Below are 13,672 nucleotides of genomic sequence, written 5' to 3' on the forward strand. Positions count from 1 at the left end.
GCATGTTTTGCACCAATTTGATTCCCCTTTTTCTGGCCTTGGATGCATAATTTCTCTCTTCCATTTTATTTTCTCTTCCATTTTACTTTGTCTTTATTCAGACTGTAGATGCAAAATACACTCAGTTTGTGGTTCTTTGTGAAGCCTTGGTTATAGTTTCTTGCTGCAACACTAAAAATAAATATTTTCATCCTATATTGTGTAGTAATTCCTTAGAATTCACAAAAGCAATGCAGGTGGTCTCTTTTTTCAAAATGGCTTGATAGCAATACCTGACTCCTTTTATTTGGAAGTTTTCTTTGCAAAAAACATAACTTCATTTCTAAATTTGAAATCCTAATTTAAGATGGTTAGGTCTTGTAGCATGGTTCTGAGTGATGATTATCTGTTTAATAAAATTTTTGAAAATAGAAAGCTTTGAAGGTATTAGAAGCATTTGTGCGTTAAATACTAGGATTTATGCTTCATTTGAAAATATAAGATTTCTTTTACACTTAGTCCCGTGCATAACACTGTCTCTGACTTTCTGCTTTGTTGGTAGCTTCATATTATTAATCAAAACAGAACAGTGCAAGGAGGGGATGATACATCCTTGTATAAAATTATGACAATTTCATTAGTTGGTCATTGAAGATTAAATAAGAGCAAATAACTGTGAACTCTTTAAATTCCTTTTCTATCTTATTGGGGATTTAACTTTTTACAGTTATGCTCAGGAAGAGAGTTACAGCCTGTCTTCCAGAGAAGCTTGAAGTCTTCACAGTGTTTCTTTAATTTTTAGTTGTCTTTTGGTAGAAATACCTCTGAGATTTTTGTTAATTTTACCCATAAGTAACTAAGAAAGTTATTCTCCAGAGGCTTTGCACTGAAATTTGAGAGGAGGATTGAATATCTGGTGCTTCTGGGCTGTAACTGGCAGTGAGCAGACCCTGTGACACTAATTTGCAGATCTTATGCCCACTTTGGACTTAAATCCTAAATTCCAGGCCCACAGGTAGATGCACAGAGAATTTGTAGACAGGTTAGAACAAAGGCTTGACAGGGTTGACAGGACAGGCTGGTGTGATTCTGCCACACAGTGAGTATGTCTACAAGGAGAACTGGTTTCTGCAGTCCCTGAGGAAAATCGTTGTCCCTCTTGTTTGCTAAACCTGTCTGCTCTTCCTATATTAAATTTAAATGTCGTGGATGAGATCAAAATGCTAAAGGCACCCTGCTCTGAGCCAAGGTTACCACCTGCTGTATCCAGACTCTGGGCACTTCAGGAACTTCAGCGATGAAAACCTAAGTACCAGTGGCGTTTGAGTGCAGGGAAGATTTACAGGAGTGTTCAGGTGCTCCCTCCCCACTCCCCTTAGTGGGACTTAAATGCTTAAATTATAGTCTAGGTTTAGGTGCACATGTTCTGGCTGGCCAATGCTTGTTGTTCAGTATACCTGAAGAATTTAGCTACACTAAAGAGAGGATTTCATGACAATTGATGTCTCTGATAGAAGCTGGACAAATGAAAATGGAAAGGCGTGGTGATGCTGAGACATGTCTTCATTTTTCTGGTAGCTAGATAAAGAAAAATTGAAGTGCAATGTTGTTCAGCCAGTAGGTAATTTAATGAGCTAGCAACCCTGTTCTGCTGTTTCAAAATGTTTGGTACACTTTGTACTTCTGAGGAGTGGGTTGGTAACTGCACAATTCACAAAGGCCGTGAAAGGAAGTGGATGTAAACCCCCTTATTCTTACATTAAACAGAAGTAATAATATAGGAGTCTAGTCTTGTGCAGACAGCTGCATCAGTGGCTGTCATGCAAGACACATTTGACCTCAGAACCCTTAGGGAAAACATGTCTTTTTACAAATTGACAGAAGAAACATTTGGACTAGAGAAGAATTCAGATAATTTATCAAATTGCATCTGTTTTAAAACTGGAATAAATTGATGGCATGCTTCTTTAACTTAGCTTATGTTGTTTTGAAATCTAATCAAGATAAATGTTTCTTCAAGGGGTCGGGGCCTAGATTTTAGGGTTTGTTTGTAGATTTTAAAATTCATTAGAAATCCTTAGATAATCATTAATTATCACTTAGGTGCTATTGCATAATAAGCAGTGTGATCATAGCATATGACTGAGTCATTAGGAGGTGACCATGCTGACTTTGAAGGTTAATTGATTCTAAGTTCCCTGAGTAGGTTCCCATAATGACTTCCTCCGAGATCTGGTGATAGTTCTGTTTCACAGTTAAGAAAGCCTGGCAACTTGCAAAAGCACTATCCAGAAATCTTTTTTCCATGGGCGTGATGTATTTTATTTCCCAGAGGGAGGTGTGTGGGTTGCAAGCACATCTGTCAACCTTCCTTTCAGAAGGCTGGGTAATGCTTTTACCACTGTTGTATTTTATAAGAAAGAATGCAGTCAGCTGAAAGCTTTAATTTATTTCTGTCATTTCAGGAAAGCTAGCACTTCTGCCTAGAAGTATCAGTGAAATAGCACATACCAGCTTTGCTCTTAGTGAAAATGTTTATACAAAATACTTCTAAAAACATGTGCTCTGCTACTTTAAAACAATATAAAAAGTCATATTATAATGATGAAATAGATTTACTCAGCCTTTATGACTTTCTGTGTTATAACATGGTCAATAATACATTAGAATTAGGTGGAATTAAGATGCCACAAATTACAAACTCTTATTTTATTGAGCATGATAGTTGTACAACATATTATGACTCCAAAATTATGACTTAATTTAAACATAAGCAGAAAGGTTTTATACAGGAACATTAATGAATAAATGCTTTAGAGGAAAAAAGTATGTGAACATGGAGGCTTTGCTGCCATAAAGAATTTAGCTGTAACTTGACTTGTAATCAGGTTTCTCTGTTAAACTGAATGGGTGTAAACTGCTGTCCATCCTTTATGTACCAGCATCTTGGCAGTTCTCTTAGGGCACAGAAGAACCGATCAGGAAGCTGTCTAGTAATTCTTAACAGCAAACAGAGAAATTGAACAGAGAGAAGCTCTGTGCTTTCTGGGGATACCAGGTAGAAACACTCCAAAGTCCTCTACAGGAAGATGCACTAGTACTTGGTGAACCTCTCGACTGCACTCCATTCAGGAAGCATCTTTAGCCAGTTGGTGGCTGGGGGCAGCAGTCTCTTAGATGTTGGTTGTGTGGGCCACTGTGCCTGCCAGAGGCAGGCTGGCAACAGGTTTGCCTGGCTTGAGAAACCCATGCAATGGTCTGGTTTCAGTCAGATTTCAGCAAGTGTTTGTGCATCAGCACCCTCAAAGCTAATTTAGAAACAAGGGCCCATTGTAATGGAGGTGGAAACAGTGGTAGAAGATGATGTTCAAAAAGACCAGTCAAAAAGGCTGATGTATGGAATTACCTGTGCCACCTCCTTTAGATTAACACTGCTGCTGTGTGTGTGATGGATACCCACATTAGTGGAAAGGGGCTCTCTCCTTGCCTTCTGGCTCTGCTTCTGAAGGTGACTCTGGTTTACTAAAATGTGCAGTATTTATTATCATGGGACTCTGTCACACTGGTTGAGAAACAGGACTAGACTCGACAGCCCAACAGTATTTTAGGAGACTTATGAAGGCTGCAGCAGCTTACACAGCAGTGCCTGTACTGGCTTCTTCTAACCTATTTCTTCATCTGTGATATCTGGAAGTCTAGTCAAGATCATCTAGTTATTCTACATATATAATCCAATTACAAAATCCGTGAAACCCGGCTCTGCTGATAAATCTGAGGGCATTGCAATTCAGTCAATTAATTGTGGAAGTCAAACTTGAGACATATGTTGAGTGTGGACCTGTATTAACACTCCAGGAGTCCCCTGAAGACTGCCTTGCAGTGATACCATGGGTTTTTGTATGCCCATGGTAGTACAGCTTAACATTAGATCTTCCTGAGTCAGCAGAAGGCTGGGGAATAAGCAGTCTCCTGACAAGCATGAAGAGGAAGCTGAAAAATACAACCTCCCATGGGGACACGGGTCACTGCCTTACAAATGTGAGAAGGGCCTCCCTAGGAGGTTACCTGGGTGCAGAGGGGCCTTTCTGGGAAGCCAAGCATTTCTGAGCTCCCAGGTGAAGTTCCTTATGCGTGCTAGGATAACCTTTTAGTCATCATTGCTATGAAAACCCTTTTCTCTCATGCTTCATATGCCTACCACAAGTAAGCAGCAGGAGCAGCTAGGCGGGCACTGTGCTTGCCAGCTATGGCAGCGCCCCAGGGGAGAACACGCTTCCGGAGCTCGCCCCCACAGCTGAGGAGTTACCAGCAGGAGAATTCACAGTGCCCACCCCCTGAGGTGAGCCCACGCAGGATCTCCTCCTAGACACCGAGAGGGAGATGTGTAACGTGAGGGGGCACACCAGAGTCCCACAGAGCAGAGGTACAGCTGCTTCTGGAACAGCACTTTGAGTGCATTACAGCTCATCCCTCCTCACTCGCCTACTCGCTCAGCAAGGGCTGCCAAGTCACTTACGGTAGCAGTACTCAAGCAGCAAAGCAGCACACAACAGATTGGGAAAATCTACCACTTTTGCTAGTGAACTTTCAGTTTTACAAAAGAAAGAGAGAGAAAAAAAAAAAACACGTTTCAAGCCTTTTATCTTCTCTGGCTCTCAGTTTTGAGATTTGCAAGCACTAGGTATATTACCTGTGAAATACAGATAACGTTTTATTGCACACAATGGTGAGGTTTGTGGTATGTCATTAAAGAAATGTCACTACAATTACCTGCGGTAAAGACAGAAGAATAGTACTCAGCGGTATAGAATTGGAGCAATTGCAGACAACAAAAAATCTGAAGAGGCGCTTCCCATTTTACACAAATGTAGATATCTCAAAAAGTTGCCAGCTTTAGGAATTAAATCATTTTGGAGGGGTCTATAAGGAATGTGTATAATTAGTGATAATCATAGATGACTATTAAGTTTCACAGACTTCATGTCCTTAAAACAGAAGTAAGGGCAAGCTTTGCCAGCCATAAAGCACACCACCACCTGCAATGACATCGTCGGTCTCTTTGAGACTGCAGGGTGGACAGCACAGTTCTTGGAGAGGGCATTGCTGCAAATGCCTACCTGAGTACTTCTTTTGTATTTGTGACGGCTGGTGAATGATCTAAGCAGCAGCAGGAGCTTTTGCTGTTTTGCAGGGTTTCCAGCTGCTTGAAAAGCAGGACCGGATGCAGCCTTGGTACAGCCTTACAAGCTCTTCCTCATCTGAGGATCCATGTTCTCTGGTTCCCCAAACTGTGACACTTAGCCCAGTGCCAAACCATGCTGAGGGCATACAGGTGATGCCCCACGCCTGAGGCAGCAGCCACACTAAGTCTGCCTGCTCCATGTGGCAAGGCTGCGCTCCATTTACAGCCATTCAACAACTGCAGCCAACATCCACTTGTAAACATGTGGAAGCAAGCTTCACATGATGCTTAGTAAGGCCTTTAGCCCAATAATTGGAAATGAACGTCACTGTTCAGTGCAGACCTCAGAGATACAGACATTAACCTGAAAATATTTCTTTTTTCTTTTTTTTTTTTCAGTCAGAAGCAAACAATAAGGGAATATACACGTGTGTCCGTTTGGAAGAAGCTTCTGACCAGATTCTGTAAAATAACAAGTTGGATTTAATCATTAGGAATTCCATTTTATTGTCTCTACAACAACAAAAAATCATTAAAATGACCTCTCGTCCTTGCAACCTATAATTCTGATATTTTAATGGCACTTTATTTCAATAATTGCTTTCATGCAGAAAATATTGCAACACAAATAATACCCAAAACAGTACTCTCATTATTGTCTAGGCAGCTCAATGAAAGCTCCAAGAACTCATTAAAATACACCTTTCATGCAATTTGCATTACAATAATGCAGATTAAGTCTCTCAAAAAGTAGACATGATAAAGAAGTCAAATGTATTTCCAGAAATTTGCTATTTACCTATTGTTATATGTTAATCACCACCTCATGTTTCATGATCAGAGCTTTAAATCATGAACAGATTATTCTCTTTCCCTGCAGAAAAGCAATAAAAATTAGGATGCACTTTCTGAATTTGTTTTAATATCATTACAATGGAAAAGACGGGGTATTATGACCATTTTTGCAATCTCTATGATTTTTCTAAGTAATACCCCTACTTTCACAGATGGGAAAAATAGTTTGCCACAGTGGACAGTCATATGTCCTTCAGCTGAAAGGTGTTTGTCTGCTATTTGGGAATAGCTGTAGTTCTATCACTTCAGTTTCCTATCACTTCAGTATCTCTTTATGCTCTTGATTGAGACAAGAGCTGCTTGACTGAGCTGAGAAGAGGGTCATCTTCTTTTTTCCTCCCTCTCTCTCGGATGCAAAAATCCAGATATGTTTATGTACCCTGTCTTACCTCTTTTCTTTCTGCTGTGGGGCTAGAGCACTTGCTGGAAACATCTTAAGGGCGTTTCATTGTAGGAAGGGTAAGGTTTTGTTAGAGTACAAATACAATGTAAGTGCTGTATGCAATACAGTATTTCATAAACAGAATCTACTTTCAAAGAATTGGATGCTGTGGGGAGTTTAGAAATGAAATAGTAGGACAACTGCCAATAAAAATTTCAAAATAAGCTTATATTTTTTACATTTCAATGAGGGTGTAGAAATCTGATACTTTGTTGATAAGAGCCAATTCATGTTTTATTTTCTAGATAATGTAATGTCCCATTTTGTTAGTATATTTTGAGTCTTGTTACTTCATATTTAATTTTATTCCTTTAAATATGCAGACAGAGAGTAGGAGGTTTTTACTTCACTTAAATTTAAATTTAAATTTGACCATGTTTGTTTGGGTTTTCTAAACTTTTTTTTTGTCTGAAAGTAAGACTCTTTTTACTGTATTTTTTCAGGGGGAGGGAAGGAATTACTCTTTTGGGTATAGAATTAAGTAATTTTCATCATTTTTTTCTGATATTTGGTACATGTAAAGCATCTGGATCAGTTTCAAGGCTTTTCAAGGTTTGAGGACAGCTGTACTAAAAGGAACTCGCTGCTTGAAACAAGCTTGTCAATAACTCTGCTTCTGCTCTCCAAGTGTTGCAGGTGGGGAGCTCTTCGATTTCCTGGCTGAAAAAGAATCTCTCACAGAGGAGGAAGCCACAGAATTTCTCAAACAGATACTTAATGGCGTTCAGTATCTCCACTCTCTGCAAATTGCCCACTTTGATCTTAAGGTGTGTTGAACAGATAAAAACTTCAACAACTGTAAGCAACATCCATTAAAGTCCTTTGTAATTCTAGCCACAAATCAATCATCATGCAGATCTTGGCCACAGTTTTGTTTTGCTAGCTTGTGTAGACAGGGGAAAGAAGTTACTGAACTGTAAACAGTTCCGTCTGCTTCTAAGGAAAGATTCTTCAGAGGAAATGGCACCTTCTGACAAAATTAAACCATTCTGTGAAAACAAACCTGAAATAAAAATTAGGACTATGTGTTTTTTTTTTTTTTTAACGAAGGAGATCTGGGTGAAACATTCTGACCTAGATGCTCTTTTCAACTGTTTTGGGGTTTTTTTAGGTATTTAGCACTGAGTTAAGTACAAGGATTTTTGTGTAGCAAGCAGCTGATTTCCACTTTTGTCTTTTTCCTTTTTGTGGTTCTTTTGTTTGTTTTCAGAAAAGTTGTTGATTGCATCCCTTTTAATAGTGAAAGCAGAGGTTTTTTGTATATAAACTTAGCAACTGCTTTTCAATTTTTCAATTTCAGGATCTTTTTCCCCATAAGATTTTTTTTTTTAAAGGTGGACAGCTAAACATTGCCTGAACTCTGCTGAAGTGGGCAGCTATGTCTATAAGAGAAAAAGGAGGCATGATTATTTCATTAAAGTTGAAATGTAGTTCTGAAAGGGGGATGAGGTAGGGAAGAGAATGGATTTCAGAGTAAGCATACCTTTTCCAATTTCGTCCTCATCACCTCAGTAATATATTTGGTCCTTGTGTGACTGTCAGCAAGAGAAAAAATTGTAAATCTAGAAAAGAATGTATAGTATCAAATGTGAATTTTCACTAATGTCTTTGTAATTGAACAATTTTTGGATACACTGGATACCAAAAATTGGTGCATTAAAGTAGTCAGCAACATGCAGACCAATAAAAGTACACAATAGAAATGCAGGGAGGAAATAAAGAAAATTGCATTTGCACATATCAGGTCCTGTGATTAGGAGAAAAAGGTAAAAGAAGGTCACAACGAAGAGCTGTTCTTAATGACTCCAGAAGCCCAGAACACTCTGGACAGGATGGATGTAGCTGCAGGACCTGTCCAGAGCACACCAGCTTATGGACATAACAGGACATGGAGACTAAGTAGCTGTTTCTGTACAAGCTCATTAAAGTGATGTAGTGTAGAAACACTCCTTTACTGATAATCCTGACATTTCCTCTTCTTTGTTCTGCCTTTGCAGATTTTGAGGTAAAGCAATGTGAAGTCCATATTTCAAAATAAGCTAGAAAAGACAGGAAAACCTGCTCTTTTTCCTTTCTTAAAACTATGTTGGGCCTCAAAATCTGGGAGCTGGACCACCCCAGAAGTTTCCCTGGAAGATCCAAAGGCAACAAGATACACCTCCCTGATTGCTTATATGGTGTGAAGGAAGCCTCTTTCAGGGACTAATGTAAACCAAACCCAGTAACTAGTTTGTAGGGTTTTGTTTCCTGCAAGCTCCTAGCAGTGCTGGAATAGCTGTAGAGCAAGGCCTGTGATCTTTCCTGGAGGACAGCGTGTTTGCTTAGGGTCAGTCACATGAAAAATGAAACTGTGGTGTCTACAAAAAGTAAAATCTCGGCCTTGTGGAAATCATAGTGCTTCACCATCAACATGAAATCTTAATTTACTGTAGTTAACTTTTAGCATATGTTAGATCGTAATAGGAAAAGACAGGATTTTTTCTGCCCGAAACACAGTTCAAGTGTCTAATGGAGGTAAAAAGGAATGCTCAGTGCTGAAGAACATTGGTCCACAGTTTGTATCGATGTGTAATCTCTCTTTCTCTCCCCCTTCCTCCTTCTCAAAGCCTGAAAACATAATGTTGTTGGACAGGAATGTACCAAAGCCTCGAATCAAGATTATTGACTTTGGTTTAGCACACAAAATTGACTTCGGAAATGAATTCAAAAATATCTTTGGAACGCCAGAGTTTGTTGGTGAGAAAACTATTGTTTTTCAAACTATTCTTTTGCAGTCTTTGAAACAGTATTTGTAGCTTAGCTTGGCTTGGCTGATTTACAGATTATGAAATTTGTGTGTAATTTGTGACATTTTGAAATTTAAATAATCAATTTGTAGTCTTTGATTTCAAATTTGACTTGCATTAAGGTGTTTTAATCTATCAGGCATCTTAGCTCATTATCTCTGACATACATGGACTCAGAGTGAGACTTATTCCTGTTCTTTGACTAGGTACTTATCTTGCTGCTTTTTCCTTTAGCTCCTGAAATAGTAAATTATGAGCCTCTTGGTCTTGAAGCAGATATGTGGTAAGTTATTGGATCTTACTTGAAATAAATCTCTCATGATTATGCTTATGTTCTAACCTTTTTTTTTCTCTCCTCTCTCTCTTTCCATCTATTTTTCTCTCCTCTCCCTCATCCTTTTTTTGTTTGTTTTTCCTTCAATCCAGGAGCATTGGTGTAATAACTTATATTCTGTAAGTACCAAAATCTATGGGTGTTTCTTGCAAATGCTGTTGTTTTTAAATTTCTGTTCTATCCTCTGGGGTATTGGTGGTGTCTGTATGAATCAAACCATTCTGATTGTACATTATGATTCAAGTTCTATGATCTTGAAAGCAATAGTATAATTATTGAAAGAATTTCTATTAATCAGCATTGAGCTAGTATGGGAAACTATCTTCAAATCTGTAGGTGACTTTTCCTACAGCTATATCTTAACAGTATTCTTTGAAATTGCAGCAAAGTTTTTTGCCCTGCTACGTCACATCTTCCTGAAAGTAGATTTCCAGCCTTAAAACAGAAAAGAAAGCTGTTCACTTTCTACTGTTACTTGATCTCAGAGGGTTGAAGAAGCTGTGTTACAGCATGCAATGAGAGGAATGTTCTGTCTTTCTTGCAGCCTAAGTGGTGCATCTCCATTTCTTGGAGAAACCAAACAGGAAACATTGGCAAATGTGTCTGCTGTGAATTATGAGTTTGAAGAAGAATTCTTCAGTAATACCAGTGCCCTAGCTAAAGACTTCATACGAAGACTTCTAGTCAAAGATCCAAAGTGAGCTGTTTTTCTTCTGTGTGGCACTTACATCTCTAGTATTTAAAATTACATTATATTTGGAGATGATATTTTAATAAAGATAAAACAGTATGTATTTTATTAACATCTGAAACAGTTCTATCTCTTATTCTCTCAAAGGAAGCGAATGACTATTCAAGACAGTTTGCTGCATCCTTGGATCAAGGTTAGCATGCCATTCATTCTCTGTTGTCCTGTTTTTAATCATTCTTCATTTCATGCTTTTCAACATGGAATATTATCATAATTGTTTAATGTAAATTACTGCTTTGGAAAGCTGTCTGTATGAAAGCTAACTCATGCAGAGTGTGGGATTCATTACTATATGCTCTATGTGAGTTAACAGTAGGGAAGTAACCTCCTATGGGAATTAGACTCATGGTCAGACAGAGAAGCTAATCTTCAGAGAGCATTGCACTCACAAACATACAGTCTCTGTATCCAGTCCAATTCTCACTAATTTTTCTTCTTCTTCTAATGCCCTTATTTGGACTGGGGAAAACATCAGTAATCTCTCTCCTGTCCCTCCCCTTTAGACTGAAGAGAGCAGTTGATGTGGTGGTCCATTTTCTTATTCAGTGTTTAAGTGTTTGGTTTGGATTGAGCTGTTGTGAAGCTGCTAGGTTGAGAGGGAGAAAATGGCACCTATCATTCTTCTTAATGTGTGTAGTACTACCTGGCAGTTAATTTTTTTTGTTCCATATCACATTCTGATTTGGAGTAGTAAACCCATCCAGTGCCATTGATTTCCCAGGATGTGGGGATGCAAAAGTGGGTATTTGATCCCATTCCACTTCCCATAGAATCAGTTAGCAGAGTATTTATCTGTGCCACAACTCCTCCAGTTCATAGTACAACATCTGAGGGCAGGCATTTCAACACCAATGTGCCAAACTACAATCTTGATCATGCTTTACTGACTTTTTGCTGAGGTAATCTGAAATAGTTGAAATGTGTGGAACATATTGACATGATATTTTAAACCACTAAAGCAAGCATTGTGCAAGCTGGTCTCTCTTGGAAAAAGTTCCACAACTGTGCAAAGAGACAGGTTGTACCCTATTTCTTTGCTTTATAACTTAACTTCCCAGGCATTTGATTCCCACTTCACTGGTCATATTGTCTTTTCCCCTTTCCCACCACTATCTTTACCTGCATTTCCATGGTTGAAATAGTCCCCTTCCAAACTAGTCTTTCCATGAATCTATTTATATACATATATTTATATCTATCTATCTATCTATCTATCTATCTATCTATCTATCTATCTATCTATCTATCTATCTATCTATCTATCTATATATCTGCAAAAATGACTTCAAGAATGGGATCAAAAATCAGTCAGGAAATCTTCCCAGAAGACAAGATTTATTTTGGAAATCTTAAATGCCTCTATCTGAGAGGGAGGGGAAGAAGAAGGCTGAATGGTCTGATGTTTGAAGGATTTTTTTGTTTAAAATGAAAAAGCACATTTTAGTATTGCATTCTTATGTCTGGATTTCCCTTACAGCATTTTCTTAAGAAATTCCAACTGTATGCCAGACTAAACACTGAATATTAAAATTACATGCTTACAATTACTTAATCATTACAGTATGATTGGAGTACTATTATAATGTAAGTGGAAGTAATCACTGAGGGATAGAGCCTTACATGCAGAAATTATGGAATTTTTTCGAACAGCTTTATTTTCCTTTTGGTCACAGCCGAAAGACACTCAGCAAGCACTCAGCAGAAAAGCTTCTGCAGTGAATATGGAAAAATTCAAGAAGTTTGCAGCACGACGAAAATGGAAAGTAAGTCATTCAATAACGCATAAAAATGTTGGTGACATACAAATGCAGTAGCATTGCCTATTCCAGGGAAAGGTCACCACATTTAAGAGTGGAAGAGTAGGAAGAAGAAACACATTCTTCTGTCACTGAGAATAAATTAAGTGCTTGAGTATGGTAGTATGGGAGAAGACTTCTTTGTTAATGATCTCTACACAAATGCTTGTGTGTGGATTGTTTACTTAGTGCTTCTGCTGGATTATGAAAAACAAAAGTTGAAGTTTCAAATTCAATATAAAAAGCAGATGGGGTGTTGAAGTCAAACTTCAGTTTGTTTTGCTAAGTCATTTAAAATCTCTGCAATAGCATCCTATCAGAATTTTCTAATTGTTTTACATGTAGTTGTTTTCTTATTATTTTTATAAAGCAATCAGTGCGCTTAATATCCTTGTGCCAAAGATTATCAAGATCCTTCTTGTCCAGAAGTAGCATGAGTGTTGCTAGAAGTGATGATACTCTGGTAAGTGTGTTCTTATGTATTTAGAATGCTTTATCACATGTGAACTTTGCCTGTTTCTAACTAACAGAAATATTAGGCTCTTGAAAACTTGCATAATTAACTAATCTCCTAAGTAGGAAGTAATAGATTTTCAGGCTACCAAGGTCAGTTATCCATAGTTCAATCTTCTGCACCCTGAAACCTTGAAATTTAACTTATTGTGTTGAGCTGATACCTGGTGTCAAAAATTCATTTCTTGATTTTGAAGGAGGATTTTTTTGAGGATTTTTTGTACCGTAACAATTATATGGTGAAAAAGTGTAATCTTACTCATCATTTTACTCATCATTTACATCATCTTTGTGTAGACTAAAATAATATTCCTTATATTCTGTTTATTTTCACTGAATATTGAAAATCATCAAGACTGTTTTAAACTAAATGAATGCTAGACAGCAGTGTCACAACAAGCAGTTATTTAAGGAGGAAACTTCAGAGTTGGCCAGAATTCAGTTTGTCGTATTAGATACGACTAGAGTTGAGCAGCTAGGAGCAATTGCTGTAATTTGTAATTTGTAATTAAAATGCTTGTAAATCCAACAGCATTCTTCTTAGCCTACTCTACAAGTTTTAATACACACTTCACAAATTCCCTGTGATCAGCAAGGAATGTGTATTAATATGTTTAGAGCAGGGGAATATCATCTTTTCTGTGCGTTAATAGGCTCAAACGTCAAAAATTCTGCAAAGCCCTTTTCATGGATACTATCTTCCCCATGTCACTCCATGCTCATGTTTCCACTTTTTTCTCCTCTTATCTTTTGGCTTCTGTGCTCTTTGTTCTCTTTATCTCCTTTCCCTGCCCACTGCCCCCCCACCTCAGCTATCTGCCTTTTAACCCTGGATCAGCATTTCACACCTGTGTTCCAGCAGAAAGGATTGTAGCTCAATGTTAGTGTCCTAAAAAACCTGAAACCTCAGGAGAGAGGAGGTAAGAGCAATCCAAATAATGGCCTCTGTGAATGTCAGCTCTTTGAAATTCTAGTGCAGAGGAGAAAAAAAGTTTCGCCTGCAGAGGCATCTAGGCTTGTTACTTAGGTTCTAG

At 38.1% G+C, this 13,672-nt stretch overlaps 1 protein-coding gene across 1 annotated transcript in view; it reads left to right on the forward strand.

The window, feature by feature from the left end:
- The window catches only part of DAPK1 (death associated protein kinase 1), an 85,391-nt gene that overhangs the window by 43,432 nt on the left and 28,287 nt on the right, over nucleotides 1–13,672 (forward strand). The window contains exons 3-10 of the mRNA XM_033085457.1: nucleotides 7,087–7,225; nucleotides 9,065–9,194; nucleotides 9,479–9,527; nucleotides 9,671–9,697; nucleotides 10,123–10,275; nucleotides 10,417–10,462; nucleotides 12,003–12,092; nucleotides 12,496–12,588. Coding sequence (XP_032941348.1) covers nucleotides 7,087–7,225; nucleotides 9,065–9,194; nucleotides 9,479–9,527; nucleotides 9,671–9,697; nucleotides 10,123–10,275; nucleotides 10,417–10,462; nucleotides 12,003–12,092; nucleotides 12,496–12,588 — 727 coding nt within the window. The remainder of the gene's footprint in view (nucleotides 1–7,086; nucleotides 7,226–9,064; nucleotides 9,195–9,478; nucleotides 9,528–9,670; nucleotides 9,698–10,122; nucleotides 10,276–10,416; nucleotides 10,463–12,002; nucleotides 12,093–12,495; nucleotides 12,589–13,672) is intronic.

The sequence above is a fragment of the Catharus ustulatus genome, chromosome Z, assembly GCF_009819885.2.
Source record: "Catharus ustulatus isolate bCatUst1 chromosome Z, bCatUst1.pri.v2, whole genome shotgun sequence".
Taxonomy (NCBI): domain Eukaryota; kingdom Metazoa; phylum Chordata; class Aves; order Passeriformes; family Turdidae; genus Catharus; species Catharus ustulatus.